The sequence below is a fragment of the Electrophorus electricus genome, chromosome 3, assembly GCF_041902795.1.
Source record: "Electrophorus electricus isolate QZ-2024a chromosome 3, ASM4190279v1, whole genome shotgun sequence".
In the NCBI taxonomy this organism is placed as follows: Eukaryota; Metazoa; Chordata; class Actinopteri; order Gymnotiformes; family Gymnotidae; genus Electrophorus; species Electrophorus electricus.
Genome location: NC_137499.1, coordinates 6859718 through 6874725, shown reverse-complemented (window position 1 = coordinate 6874725; position 15008 = coordinate 6859718). Strand labels below are relative to the sequence as shown.

General features: G+C 37.9%; 1 protein-coding gene across 1 annotated transcript; it reads right to left on the bottom strand.

Moving 5' to 3' along the window:
* Positions 1–179: 179 nt before the first annotated feature.
* On the bottom strand, positions 180–8334 carry wdr76 (WD repeat domain 76). Its single transcript, XM_081710070.1, has 8 exons — positions 8199–8334; positions 7578–7706; positions 7418–7501; positions 7249–7338; positions 2903–3061; positions 2445–2551; positions 2241–2339; positions 180–2030 (listed from the first exon to the last, which is right to left on the bottom strand). Exons 2-8 carry the CDS (start codon positions 7701–7703, stop codon positions 1892–1894), a joined length of 804 nt encoding a protein of 267 aa, XP_081566196.1. The 5' UTR covers positions 7704–7706; positions 8199–8334; the 3' UTR covers positions 180–1891.
* Positions 8335–15008: the final 6674 nt, after the last annotated feature.

Sequence of the window (15008 nt, the reverse complement as noted above, 5' to 3'; positions counted from 1 at the left end):
TAATCTTTGACATTGGAGTACATGTAAATCTTTTACAAACTGTTTGTAATGTTGGTGCCCTCTACCATCTCTAACATTTTCAGACTCTGGTTCATGCTTTTATCAGTTCCCTTCTTGTTTACTGTACTGCCCTTCTCTTTGGTCTCCAAGTTAGACTCCTTAATAAACTACAATGTATAAGATTCAGCAGCTAGAGTCTTTATTCACACTATACACCATTAATATATTACATGTTCTCCCCACACTACACTGGTTACCGGTCCCATTTCCTATCCAATACAAATTTTTCCTTATAGCCTTCAAAGCCTTACATGGATTTGCTCCTCCTACGTCCCTACACTTTAGCTTGCGCTGGCCTTCTGGTACTGGTTTGCTTAAATTTGGTACTGATACTACTTTGCCTAGTTCAAACTGTCTTCAGTTGGTGGTATCATATTCAGTATAACACTGTCAAAACATGAACTCACTTACCCAAAGTTTATGTGACCTTAATTTCTGCCTTTAAAACAGAACTCAATCTTTTCTGGGTGTTTTCCCTTTCTCTAATTTTTGAATGTTTTGGTTCTGCACTGCTTTTTTTGTTTGTTGCCTGTCCTATGTTTTATGTATAGTTTATATAAAGCACCTTTGAGTGTGAGAAAGGTGTTATATAAAAAAAACTTATTCTATACATGTTAATTATTCTAAAATGATTATGCAGTAGTTTGTGAAAACTGGACTATTCATTACTATGACTTCATGTAGTGCAGCTGGCCATGAGCCATGTTTACATCACATGTTCATACATCACGTTATTAAGCTAAATTGAGTTAATGGAGTTTCCAAAAAAAAAAAAACAACAACACGGCAACAATTTTTAGGCCAGTTATTGTGTGTTGTCTGATGCCATTAGATGCAGGGGTAGGATCATCCACAGTGTGTCAGATTTCATAACAATCCCTTCAGTATGCAGTTTACTGTAACTAATTTTACTTGTTTAAAAAGGGTATAGTCACAAAACATGAAAAAATATACAGAACTAATTAAGATGTATGAGCAGACAGACTAGAAAAGTGTCAATGAAAAAAAAAAACAAAATTTTACAGAGATTAAGCAGAATAAAAATGTTACCATTTTCACATTTCCTCAAACACCTTCCTTTTCTTTTTTCTTAAATTAATCATTCATTCAAAACCAAAACAAATAAATATATATTTTTAAAGTATTTTGTATCATGAAGGTCTACTGGTGAGAGCAGCACAGGTACAGACGTACTGAATGCAAGCATGCAAAATCGTAAAACAAGATTTCTCTCACAATTATACACTAGAGTTCCATACACCTGAAAGGCCTGACTACTGATTCTTATATAAAATGCTATCACAACACAACCTGTTCAATCAATTAAAAAGCTCGCTTTAATTTCAACTACATGCATGCCTTCCTTGCTTACTGCAGAGGTAGCCAAGTCTGGTCCTAGACAGCTACCGTCCTGCAGAGTATAATTCCAATCCTAATACAACAAACCTGGCCCTAATATTAAGATGCTACTGAAGGACTTGTTTACCTGTTAACATAAATGTAATGTAACTGGATCAGGAATGATAGATTAGGGCTGGAACTAAACTCTGTAGGGCATCAGCTCACCAGGACCTGCCTTGGCCAAAGAATCTCTTGTGTGTTTCCACTAGGAAGTGAAGAGGGGTAAATTAGAAGTCGCATACTAACTTTTAGTACCGAATAACATTCATATTTGAAAAACTTGAAAAAAGACTATAGTAAAAAAAATCATACAGGTTCCTTATTTATAGCCCTAGTACAATCAGGTAAGAGGAAAAAAAAAGTTAACTGATTTGAACACCATGTCCTGTTTTCTAAATAATAAGCCTACTGTAGGTACCTGATCTTGCCATCAAAGCATGAGGTCAGCACTGTTTCCTGTGCATGGTGAGAAGGCGGCACTGGAGACACTCCCAGAGTGGCCTTTTAGTTTACACACAGGTGATCTGACTTTCCTCTTCAGATGACGACAGTCATATATGTGCACTGATCTTAACACAGAGACAAAAAAATTGTCTTTGATAATTCTAGATTGTGCAACATTTGAATTCAGATCTGGGTTTTGATGCCAAAGATACAGATGGCTTCTTATGAGAAAGCCACCAGCTTCTACACACACTTCTTATACTACAACGTAAAATCACGAGTTTGACCAGTTTTGTTTATAAACCTGGAAAATGCTCAGTCATTGTGTTTCAAACCTGCTCTCTGCAGCAGCAAAGTACTGCCTCTGCAGTGGGTGCACATGTACACTGCTCACACACTTAGGATCCAAGGTGTGGAGCCACTCATATGACATCCTATAAAAAACATTCAAAACATATTTATTCTGCAGCTTCAAAACCCCATTTGAAACAACCTAAACAACAAATAGGTTTTATTAAAAACAGGATTTTTTTTTTTACCTTGGAGTCCTTCGGTCAACTATGACAACATCTCCATCCATGAGTAAAGTTGAACAGTCCACAGACAGAAAGTCAAAGCTTTTCAGACCAGAGTCTGAGTGGTACACCTATGTACAGCATTACATATCAGCCAGTGAATAGACAAAGGTTATAAGAAAATCATACAGGGAGCAGGGGAGTTATCACCTCTATAGATTACAAACTACACTTTTCCGCATATAAATCCAAGTTTACACCAACTAAATTGCTTGATCCACATAAATTCTAAACAATGTTGTATTAACAAATCGATCTTACAAGTTTGCAAAAAAGATTACTTTTAGAAAATATCTTATGGTAGTAAGGACATAACACAGTAATGATTTGAGTGATGTGATGTGTTGCAAAGTTTGCAAAGCAGATATTTAGAAGAGTAGGCAGGACATCAGTATAGACAGGGCCTAGTTTTACCTTCTTACCTCTTCAAACAGCGCCCTTTCCAGGTCCATGCTGTGTGTACTACCATCATTGCTGACTGTGAGCAGGTTGGTAGGCTGTGCTGAGGAGAAGGCCAAGCAGCCAACCACACCAGATTGTGGCTTAAAAAGCAGCACGCCATCATCACCCCAGTCCACCCCCTTTGAAACAAACACAGGCCACACAGGTTAAAAACATTACTGGTCATTTAATTAGTTCATTTATTTACTTTTTTGACCAATTGTATTTGCCAGTAGCAAGCCATACTGTCTGTCTGCAAGATAGAAAACATATGTCTTTACCGAGCTCTACACCGGAATCACAATGGTGAGGAAATGCATAGTAAAGGGAAAAACCTATCCACCACTCAATCAGAAAGACCTAAGAGGCCACTTAAAAAATGCTTTTGAAATGTGTGATTTGTCTTAGGCACTTCTTCAATGAACATTTCCCACCACATATTTTTGGCAGACCATTCGCATCTCTCAGTGCCATGTAATAATGACAGACATTTTTTGGTTCAAAATCCAAACAAAATACAAATGGCATATCATAACTGTATGGAGATGCTCTGCTACTCAAAGAATATACAGTCAGCAGTACTGTAGTCAGAAACTGACCAACGATGAATAAGGTGGAGTGACTGTGCTTGTCAAACGTTCGGTTACAGTCTGTAATTGGTTTTGGGTTTGCGGGGCAAGTAGTCTGGGAGCCTGATGATTACTGCATCAGCAGTTGAGACTCAAGAGGAGAATGCTGCATCTCATTTTGTCTGGCATTATTGAATAAAGGTAAGAAATACTGACCTAACCACTCAAATTATGCCTAGGATTAACAAGGGGCATTGGTCCCCATTAACTCACCATGGTCAAAAGGCCAAGGTGGCCTGAATAGTCCCCAGCAGCCATAAACAGAGTGGAGGAACATGGATGAAAGTGTGCAGAAAAAAGGGTGCAATTATTCACCACCTTTGTCACAGCACTGGCATCTATGGACATCATATTCAGTTGTTCCTGGTACCTGAGACACAAAGCACCTTACTACCTGCACTTTCTCCAACAAGCAAGTGTACAAAGAAGAGTAAACTGACCTGATCATCTACTCAGTAATGTCACAAGATTATATAAATAATGCCAGGTAAGATGAGGTTTTGTTGTTTTTTTCCAACAAGGCATGATCATGTTAGCCAATAATTTAATAAAATCCAAGGTCTTGTCTCACAAAGCAAGATTATTGCTTAGGAAGAAAGCTTTACATTTAGTTTTATCTACCCCTGGATTTTCTGTCTTATCACAGTGGATCACTTTTTTTTAGGGCTACATCACAATGGCATTTTATGCACCATGGATATTCTGTTCAGTGGCAGATTAAGTTTGAAACTGTTGATCATAAACAAGTCAAGTAAAATTTATTTATATAGCAATTTTCATAACAGATGTAGTAAACAACTCTTATCAATTCTCTGGTGTACCATATGTATTTTCCAGAGTGTCTCGCAATGCATTTGGGAGCCTTAACTCTGACACAAGCACTTTGCTTATGTAAAATATCATTATTTACTACAATAGTCATTAATCACATTGCATCACATAAAACAGCATGATTTACTGTGTTAGTCATTATTCACATTTTACATATTTATTTGATTAGTATTTATGTAGTAAGCACTAGAGCTGTGCGATATGAACAAAAGGTTAATATTCTTAAAATGAACTGTGTACCCCAAATTAATTATTTACTACTCACTTCCACTGGAGGTGCCTCTGATATTTTTAAACAATATGTTGATCTGTGTAAGACATTTATTTGGAATGGGAAAATGCCCTGTATACATTTGGGAAAATTGCAACAAACTGTTGGGAGTGGTGGTCTAGGGCTACTAAAACTTTTTTTAATTATTATTATGCTTTTAGCCTTAGACATTTGGTTCATTGGTCACTCCCACCTGAAAGGGCTCTCCCATAGTATGGAATTGAGTATTTGCCATAAGCCCCACTCCCACTTTTTCACTGTCCATAAAATTATCACAGTACAGTAGTTCAAACCCTATGGTTTCATATGGAATAAGGTTAGCCCAATGTTTAAATGTAATCCCTATTTTAATTGATCTTCTTGCAATTGGCTAAATCCAATGATATGTATTCCAAAATCCCATTATGTGGAAGGAGTGGCTTGACTATTTTGTCTTAGATATAAGAGATACTTAAGATCAAAACTCATTAAAACCTTTCAACCAATTGGTACAGGAATTTAGCTTGCCTAAATAACAGATTTATAGGGATATTTGCAACTAAAACATCTGCAAATGGGAATTTTTGAGGCGAGGTCAAAATTATCCTGAACAGGCAGAGTTGGTTTCTGAGATGCTAAATGTATATGGTAAGGGACATGAAGCATCTGTTTACTATTCTTTGCTTTTAAGACAGTGTAATAATAAGGCTACAGTGGGTCTCAAGACATCTTGGGCAAAATATTTGAAGCTGTCATTAAATGATGAACAGTGGGATAGATTTTTCAGAATATTACAAGAATGTCTAGGGATCTCAGAGATAGACTTATACTGAGGAAAAATAGATAAATATCAGATGTGGGGAAAATACTTACTAGTCACATACAGGGTTGCGGGTGAAGCACTTTTAAGGTCCTATTTCATTATTATCATCTATTTATTTTATATATGAATATTTGTTTTTTCTCTTCCTTTGTTGGAATACCTGTGAGGAATATGACTCATAGTAATTTGCAGTTGTTAGTGTAGGCTGAATGTATGCTTAATCCCCCAAGGATGTGTGGTTGGACAAGTTGAGTGAGACATTGTTAAAAATTGAAATGTAATAAACTATAAAGTTACCACAGCAGTGGTAGCTCAGTGGTTAAGGTACTTGCCTTGTAATCAGAAGGTTGCTGGTTCAAGCCCCCCTGCCAAGTTACCACTGTTGGGCCCCTGAGCAAGGCCCTTAACCCTCAAGTTGGTCTCACTCATAATTGTAAGTCACTTTGGGTAAATGTAGTCATCCAAATGATGAAAAATATTGCTGTAATGCTTGTGTTTTGCCACATAATGAAATAAATGAGAGATGGGTTTTGGGCAGTAGGACGCTAGCATTACTGCTACTCCAGCTCTCCAACTAATCAGCACTCAGTAGCAGAAACACCTATATCCTACTGCCAAAAACATGTTTGCTGTAGAAAAATACACAAGTAAGTTTGCGTTTCTATTTTTAGTATAATACACACTGCTAATTTCAAAATTAAAGGAAGATCCTTGCCAGGTGGTAAACTATTTTCATTTTTATTTTTTAGCCATTTATCTTCATTCACCACCATTCATTTTGGACTTGCTTGGGAGCATCTCTAGCATCTGACAATAGAGAGTGATAATTCTCCTCTCTCAATATTCTCTGATGGAACACAATATGAAACAATTATGTATCATGTAACATCATATCATCATATCGCACAGTACCAACTACTTGAATCTTAAAAAAGTGTCATTAACTGGTTAACTTAAGCTCAGTCATGGTTTCATTTCATTTCAAGTATGGGACAAAAACATCCAAAACTGTGTTACTAAGGAAATACTTAGGCACAGCACTGTATATGTACAGGACCAAAACACAAAAGCTGGTTCTTACATCTTTAGATCTGGCACCTCTTGGTCTTGTTTAATGTGGTTCTGTCTCAAATAAATTACAATTAAGTGGGGGTAACATAAATTATACATAATGTAGACAACAAAGGAAACCCTCACTACCTCAGTGCACAGCTTAAGGAGTCCCTCAGGTAGTCTGCTGTTTTCCTCCACATTAAGTGGGTTCATCTAGCTAGGTCCTGCTGCCAGTCTTCAAAAAAAATTGTTTACATTATCAATATAAGGATTTGATATCAGATTTATTGAGCCAGAATCGCACACTTGCCCCTTACTTCTCTCGCTGGCCCTGCAGCTGCAGCCTTTGAAAGAGAAAGGACTTCAGTCTCTTTCTTCTGTAACCTTAGTGACTTGCGACAGGGAAGCACCTCTACAGTCTTCACTCTACATTCGAATAATTTTTAGGCAGGGACAAATCTGACAGCAATTTCTATTTTTGCACACATATTGTAATAAGTAATGACATAAAAATATTCAGTATCTTTTCTAAAGCCCTGATGTTTAGACCATAACTTACTTTTTGATGCCTCGCTGAGAGGACTTGGGTTTTGCCCTCAGTGCTTCAACGTCCTGCCAACAGTCAAGACTGAGTTGCTACCTTCATTACAAGGCCCATAACTCTACTCTCAATTCTACTGATTCAACATCTACCTGTAGGTTAGGCTTGGTTTGGCTCTGATTGATATTTTACATATTTACCTGATGCAGTTCCAAAAAGCAGAGGAAGGCTTTGTTCTGCCTGATATTTTCTAGACGACAAAGTTCATACTTGGACAAATGTTGATGAACCTATGAAAAAACACATGGTGACCAACTTGCTCCAAGAGCCTGGATATTAGGGAAAGGGTGCCACTGCTTAATCACTTACTGAACTATAATCTTCCTCAGAGTTGTGATCTGAGTCAATACTTTTTGTTTCAATTTTAATCTGGTCCTCATCTTTTCTGGTTCTCTGAAGATGACAGTCAAAGTCAAGCCATGATTATTATATAAACACACATAATACTATGGTTATGAGGGCTGCAGACCTCTCTTCTGACTTGTTTCTTTTCAGGCTTTATCTCTTCGGGGCTTTCCGATTCCCCTTTTCGTTCCACCTTGACTCGTTGGGACCGTCGCAATTGCATTTTCATACTTGGATTCTCAAACTCCATAATCTAAAAAAGACAGTTTCAGCTTTTGACAGGGCATCGCAATAGTATTCGGGTTTTCTAAAGATTTCAAAGCTACAGTGACTGTTAGCTAACTATTGTCAACTAGATTACTAGTTAGGCTATAGCCTAGTTAACTAGCTAGGTAGGTTAGGTCAGCTTGCTACGCTATGGAATGTTTTGGTAGCTTTTGACAAACTAACTAGGTTTAAATAAATAAATGTTACCTAGGTAGATAACTAAACAAGAAGATAGCTAGCTAAATGTCATGTAGGTCTTTTAAGTTAGTTAGGTCAGCTAGAGGTATTTTCACTATTGGCTGTGACATCCTAACCTAACAGGCAGTGTTGGGAGAAGAGCTCTCTCTTGATTTAATTTATCCACAGCGCAAGCATTCGCTCTAAAATCGAGGTTTACTTGCTTAGCTAACAAATAGCTAGCTCCTCCAGAAACTTTTTTTTTCTTAAACAAAGTTGCTATCCTAGCTTGCTAATTTACCTGTAAACGATGCAGTTTCACAACAGTCGTAATTAACCGACATCTCTTGTGTAGCTACAAAGGACATATCTATGGCAATCATACGTATTTAAAACAGGTCAAAAGTTATGCTAGATGGCTGAAAAGCTGTGAGAACGACCACATAACCTAGCTACAGAACGAAAACTAGCAAAAGCTAACAACTAATAACTAACAACTGCATGAAAACTTCCACTTTGAGGGACGACCAAAGCCCACCTGCAAGCGTGAAGATCTATAGACACCGAACTGGCTGTCTACAAATACAAAACGAGTGAGCTGTGGGTTTTCCTTTATAAAAAGCACTACAACGTTTACATTTCTAAAACATTTCTCAGTGTGCATGTGTATACATGTGTATGAAAAGAGTGGCAGAGTGAGTGAGAGAGAAAGAAAGAGCGGGAAAGTTAATATGATTTCTTATAAAGTCTCAGCTTTCATAGCCAGCTAGCATTTAGCTAACTAAATAGTCTAATTTAATAGTCTGACTGACCAACTGCTTAGCTCTCAACATAATGTTATAAAGGCCAAAACCCAAACAACTAAAAACAATTGTTTAGTGTTACCCGTGAGAGGTAGTTAATTCCCCAAGATCTGGTTTGGATTGTGCCACGGTTCGTACAGCCCCAAATTACAACAGTTACGCAATGTTGACACAGTTCAGATGTCATTGCGGCATCTATGTGTATATCTATGTGAATATCATTAAGACTGACTGTATAAGCCCTTCCCTGATCTCAGATTAATTTATTTTAGTATGTTTTTAACAGAATAGGTAGATGTAGAATAGATTCTTTATTATTACTGTACTCAGGTGCAGTGAAATTTCACATGGCTTCTCTTACAGAGATTACAAGGAAGTACAAAAAAAGGTTGTGCAACTGTGCAAGTTGACAAAGTTTACAAACTAAAAATACCTGGTTAAATGTTCATATTTATGGGGTTGGGTGTTATAAGAATAATACATATTAATAAATAGATAAATAATTTTAATGTTATGTAGAAATAGTCTGTGGGGGTTAAGGTCTGTACATATGTGCATGCATATGTTATTAGTGTGTGTGCCACAGTTTTTGATATATATGTGTGCATGTGCACGTGCACTTCCAGTCTTTGTAATCAGCTCAGTGGTTGGGCAGGGAGATGTGTGGTAGAGGCCACAGCCCTGTTCCTCAGTCTGTTGGTGCGGGATCTTATTGTCCTGAACCTTTTGCCTGATGACAACAGTTCAAACAGGAAGTGAGCAGGGTGTGTGTTGTCTTTGATGGTATTGCCAGCCTTATTCCTCAGGCATAAATAGTGTCCAAGTTTGGGAGCCCTGTTCTAACAGTGCGCTGTGCCACCTCCACCCTGTGATGCAGATCTTTTCGCTCAGTGGCTGTGCAGATGGCCAGGATACTTTCACTGGTGCTGCTGTAGAAATTCATCAGTAGTTTCTTTGGGAGCTGGGCCTGTTTTTGCTTCCCGAGTTAGAAAAGTCTTTGTTGTTGGTTTTTTTTTAAACAGGTGTGAGGTGTTAGAGGTTCTCGTCAGCTGTTTCAACACATATGTTCCAACTCCAGCATGTAGGCTGTCTCCTCATTGTTTGTGGTGTTGCCAACAAATTTATGTGTGATAGAGGATGCAGTCATATGTGAAAAGCAGGGGGCTCAGCACAAAGTCCTGTAGGGTTCCAGGGTTTAGGATGAGGGTGGAGGAGGTGGGCCTTCCAAATTTGACCTGTTGTGATTGGCCAGTGAGGAAGCCCATGACACATGAGCGCACAGAATCAGAATCAGAATTGCTTTATTTCCAAGTATGTCCAAGACATACAAGGAATTTGTCTTGGTGTGTGCACACATGTATGACATGCACAGATGGACTAGACAAGTGCACAGGCTATTTACACAGCTTGCTGTAGCGACAAGTTGAATATGTTGGTAAACACTTCTGCAAACTGGTGCGCACATGTTTTCAATGCCCAGTCAGGCACTCGATCTGAGCCTGATGCTTTGCTAGCATTGACCTTCCTCTGTGTGGTCCTAACCTGGTGGTGCTGTAGAGCCAGTATCGTTTGCTGATGAGTGAGTTTCAAAGTGAACAAAGAACTGGATCAGGACATCAAGCAGAATGGCATCATTACTGGGAAGCATATTGGAGCTGATGTAGTCAGTCAGTGCCTTGATGTCTTTCCATATATTACATGGGTTGTTATTTTTAAAGTGATCCTCAGTGTGCTGTTTGTATCAGCACTTGGATCCCTGATGCTTCTCCTGAGTTTCCCCGTGTTTCAGAGTAGAATTGTTTGTCAAATGATCAGAATGCTGCCTCCTGCTCCTTGAGTAGTGTCCTCACCTTGTCATTTATTTATTCACTTAGAAAACACATTTTTTGTCAATTGGGCTAACACATTTTCAGTGCAAAAGTTTATGTAAGGTAGGTATAGTTACTATTGATCTTGCCTTTGTTCTCATGGAAGTCTATCTGCTGTTCACACATAAATGTTTATATATCAGACTTATATAAGCTGGACCAGGCAAGTCAAATGGAACATGTTATCTAAGACTGCATAATACATGCAACAATAATGTTTATTAAATAAGGTGTATAACAAACATTTAATGCTAGGCGTGATGTCCGTGAATCTCAGTGAATTTTCAATGTTACCCAGTGCATCACGCCAGGATGCATTACTGTGAGGTATGCATGCTCACAAGGTCAGATTTGATGTAGGCCATGTTCTATAATGTTCTAGGCTACTGTTCTATAAAGCATTGCCTAATTTTGGCCAGCCTGAGTGAACTCATTACCCTTTATGATCTGTCCCAACTCCTGTAGCTCTAGCCTGTTCTTCCTTCTGTTTCTGCATTTTTTAGGCAATCTGTTTTGGCTGGACCTGCTGGAATCCTTGTCCCTCGATCAACATCCTGATATGTCCCATCATGGAGCTTTACATGCGCTCTTGCCGCCTGACATAATGTTGATGTGCTGCCCTCTGCTGTCCTCCTCCTTCTCCCACACCTTACATCCATGTGTACAGGGTGTCCGCCCCTTCTGCTGTCAGCAACGTCATCTAGATACTCCACAGATTTCTTATAGTATTAGAATACAATATATCTTAGAATATGATTCATGCATTGTTCCTCTGTAATATCTGAGTGCCTCTGTTTAATCCTGTTGAAATTACATATCAAAATCCTACAAACCGGTTTTGCCCAAAAGAGGTTTGACTCTGCGATTGAGTTTGACTGCTACCATGACTTATTCTACATATCCATGGAATGAGTTTTTCCATGGAGATGTTTTATCCATGGCCACCATCGCCAGGTATTCCAGCAGCTTGGTATATATTACAGTATCGTTCATGTGAAAATGTAAATCAATTGTGAGGTTAAAATAAGGTCAGTGCCACTTTCTCTTTGCTATAACATCTAACAACTAACCCTAACCCCTAATTAACATAAATATTCTGCACTTATTGAGCCAACTTAGGAAGAGCCTGGTTCTCACTGATTCTTTTGTGTGGCCTATTAATACATGGGTTCTACAAAAATCAACTTTTGACTCTTTTTGGGACTCTTTCTGCATAATCCATCAAATTGCACTGTTCTTTTTACTAACAAGATGAAACATATGCATTTGCTCCATTTCTCCAGTTTATTTTCTAAAAGAAAAGTAAATGAATCATCACTGACTCAAGTGTTTTGTCATTTTTATTTTTAGCAGATATTACAGATAAAATTGGCCAAATGCACATGAATTTTTTCTAAGGCTACAAATATGTTCTGCATACCAACTGTTATGCAGAAGCTGTTCAGCATTTCTTTCTGAAGGAAAGCAAAATTATGTTGATATATGGGGGACAGTGTGGGGTATGGTAGTGGTGGGAATGTAGGCTGGGTAATCCTGATCCCGCACTGAAGATATTTTAGTGGTGCTCCAGCACATGAATGAGCTGGATGTCTGATTCAGGCAGAACGTTGTGATCAGATAAAAGGCTGTTTGTTTTACAGAGGACTTTCACGCTATCCAGAGGTGCTCAACTATAATCAATGACAAAGCTTCTCAAGAACATGGGTCTCTCCATAGTGACATTGGCATGCTAAAACATCAGCAATGATTAGCCACAATGCAGCCAGCCAGGTGGAAAAATTCTGGTCAGCTTAACTTGGATCATCTCAGTTTGGACAACTACACATTCATTGTTAAATCTTCACTATAGCAACACATTTCTCTGGTCAGCATTAACTACATTTACTTCACTGCAGAAAGAGCCTTTGTCCATAATAGATTTTTATATGTTCACAGTCCTAAATACACTATTAATAATTTATTTGTACTGAAAGAATTTCAGGCTAATCTGCTCATATTTGAACATAACAAAAAATAAAGCTTTGTAATTGTACTTTGACTTTGAAATTTTCAGGTTGATTAAGAGGAGTATAATATGTATTTGAAGGCTGAATGCTATTTTCATGCATCAGTGACCTAATTAATGCAGATTTATATATTTAGTAACAAGTTAGTTTAACTAAGTTAACTATAGTATAGGATTTAATGTTAGTGTTAGTTAAAATTAGTTTTAAAGCTGGTGTTAGATTTAGATTGATGTGTATATAGTTAACATTTGTTCAGTAGGGAAAGGAGTGTGATCTAATTGTTTGGACAGCTATCTAAACCCTCTATTTTAATAACAACTTCCATTCACATCTCCTTCTGCAATACTTTCTATTATGTAATATTACAATTTTATAATTATAGTTTTAAATTAATCTATATTTAAAGCAACCATGCATTAGCTAAAAGAACAAAACTGTTGAAATTGTAAAAACTACAGAAATCATCACCTGCATGTTTTTAAGGCATTTCAAAAGAAAAGGAATTTCACCACACACCACATACTGTTTCCATGTGATGTATATCTATTTTGACAGGTGAAGGACAATTCACTGGACAAAAATGCAATAGGACGTCATTTCTCCTGCACCTTCTGGATGTAGGAAAAGCTGCCACTGCCTCTTTCTGTCCCCACAGCAGCAGAAACAGAGTGGAGCTGACAGGTACACAGTGCTGACAGGTATGCGAAGATCGAGTATGTTGACTTCAGCTATACCTGAGCTATACAAACCCATACGTACCACCTCTCTTCCTCTCACTGGCCAATTTTATTATGACAGTCAGGACAGACAGCAAATAGGCTTCAGCCAGTGGCCCTCCTGGAGCCCTGAGAGTACTTTCCAAAATGTGTCTAGTAGATGAAATGTGGGTAGGTGGGGTAAAGGGGTAATAAAACTGCCCAGAGTAGTGAATCTGCAGGAAGAGTGGTGGTTTTCTCTTTATGAAGTGGATCTCAAGAAGGCTTTTAGACTGAGAACTGGGAGTAAATTTGGTGAAATCTGACTGATTCCACACTGCACTTTGTTTAATCCTGTCAGATATGGAACCCTTCCAGAGACTCTGCTTTTCTCACTAGCATCCACTGCTGGGAAGGATTGAAGACGACTCATTTTTGCTCAGAGGTTTGAATTTTGTACCTGGAGGAATCCGGGGAGAGCAGTTCTGAATGGTATTTTAGAGACTCTTCTCCTGGTTGCTCACATCTCCTTATCATTTTTCCAGCCCAGCTAACATTGGTGAATACGTTGGACGGAGAACTGATAAGGGCATGTGCCTGACACTTACAACCAAAACCATTTAGGCCATATCAAGGGATGCAAGCAACACATGATACAAAACAAGTGAGTGTTAATCATTTATGAGTTCACCAGTGTTACTTTTTTTTATTTGAGTGCTTTTCTTTACAGTAGAGCAGTTTCCTAAAATCATTATGATATTAAGACAGACTCTAGTCAAAACGTATTGAAGGAGTTTATAATTACCCTTGAATAAAGCTTTTGAAATATTACTTCTATCCCCTCAAAGAATGGGTAGCAAAAAGTGGCTGGAAACAAATAAACATATTTCCTAAATAAATTAGAATATTAAATAACATATTCATATACATTAGCTTACATATTCTTGGCTACTACAGGATGCAGTTCTATCTGAGAATGATGCTAAACAAAAGTGCTCATTAGGCTTACTGCTGTGTACGTACCCGTGTGCGCATCTGGTGAGATTTAGAAGTGTACTTAATGTATATTACAAAAATTAGAAGACTTACGACCAATGAAATGCATGATTTTTTCTAAAGGGGTGGGTCTATGGCAGGCTGGGCCTTCTTAACGTTCTGAAGAAGGGGCTATTATTGGTAAAACCTTAGCCAGGGAGGTTCAAATGGCAATTACAAGTCAGACATTGTGGTGTACCTAATCGAAAAGCATTTTTGAAGGCTAACTTCAGTGAAAATCTTATAATAATTCAGTAAGGTTGGCCAACGCCATCTATAAATCTTAGCTAGAAAGGGGAACGTTATGAACATAGTTTCCGTAACACGAACCAAGGGTATGCATAGCAAACTACTAGCTTGCAGCATAAATGCTAACTTGCTACTTTTGTTCTATCAGCTGCATTTGTACTGCATTTAACATCCTGTGTAATTTCTTTGCGTGTTTTATTTGTTGGGAGGTATATAGATCGGCTATTCGGTTTATGCATTGCACAGCACTGTTGAATATATATATATATATATATATATATATATATATATATATATATATATATATATATATATATATATATATAATTATAATTTGATATCTGTGTATATAAATGCTCCCTCAGAGCATTAGGGATCAGGGATGAACTAGATATGGCTTTATGTTCTCCAGCAGGGCAGACCAGTATTGTACAAACTGACAGGACAAAGCAGGA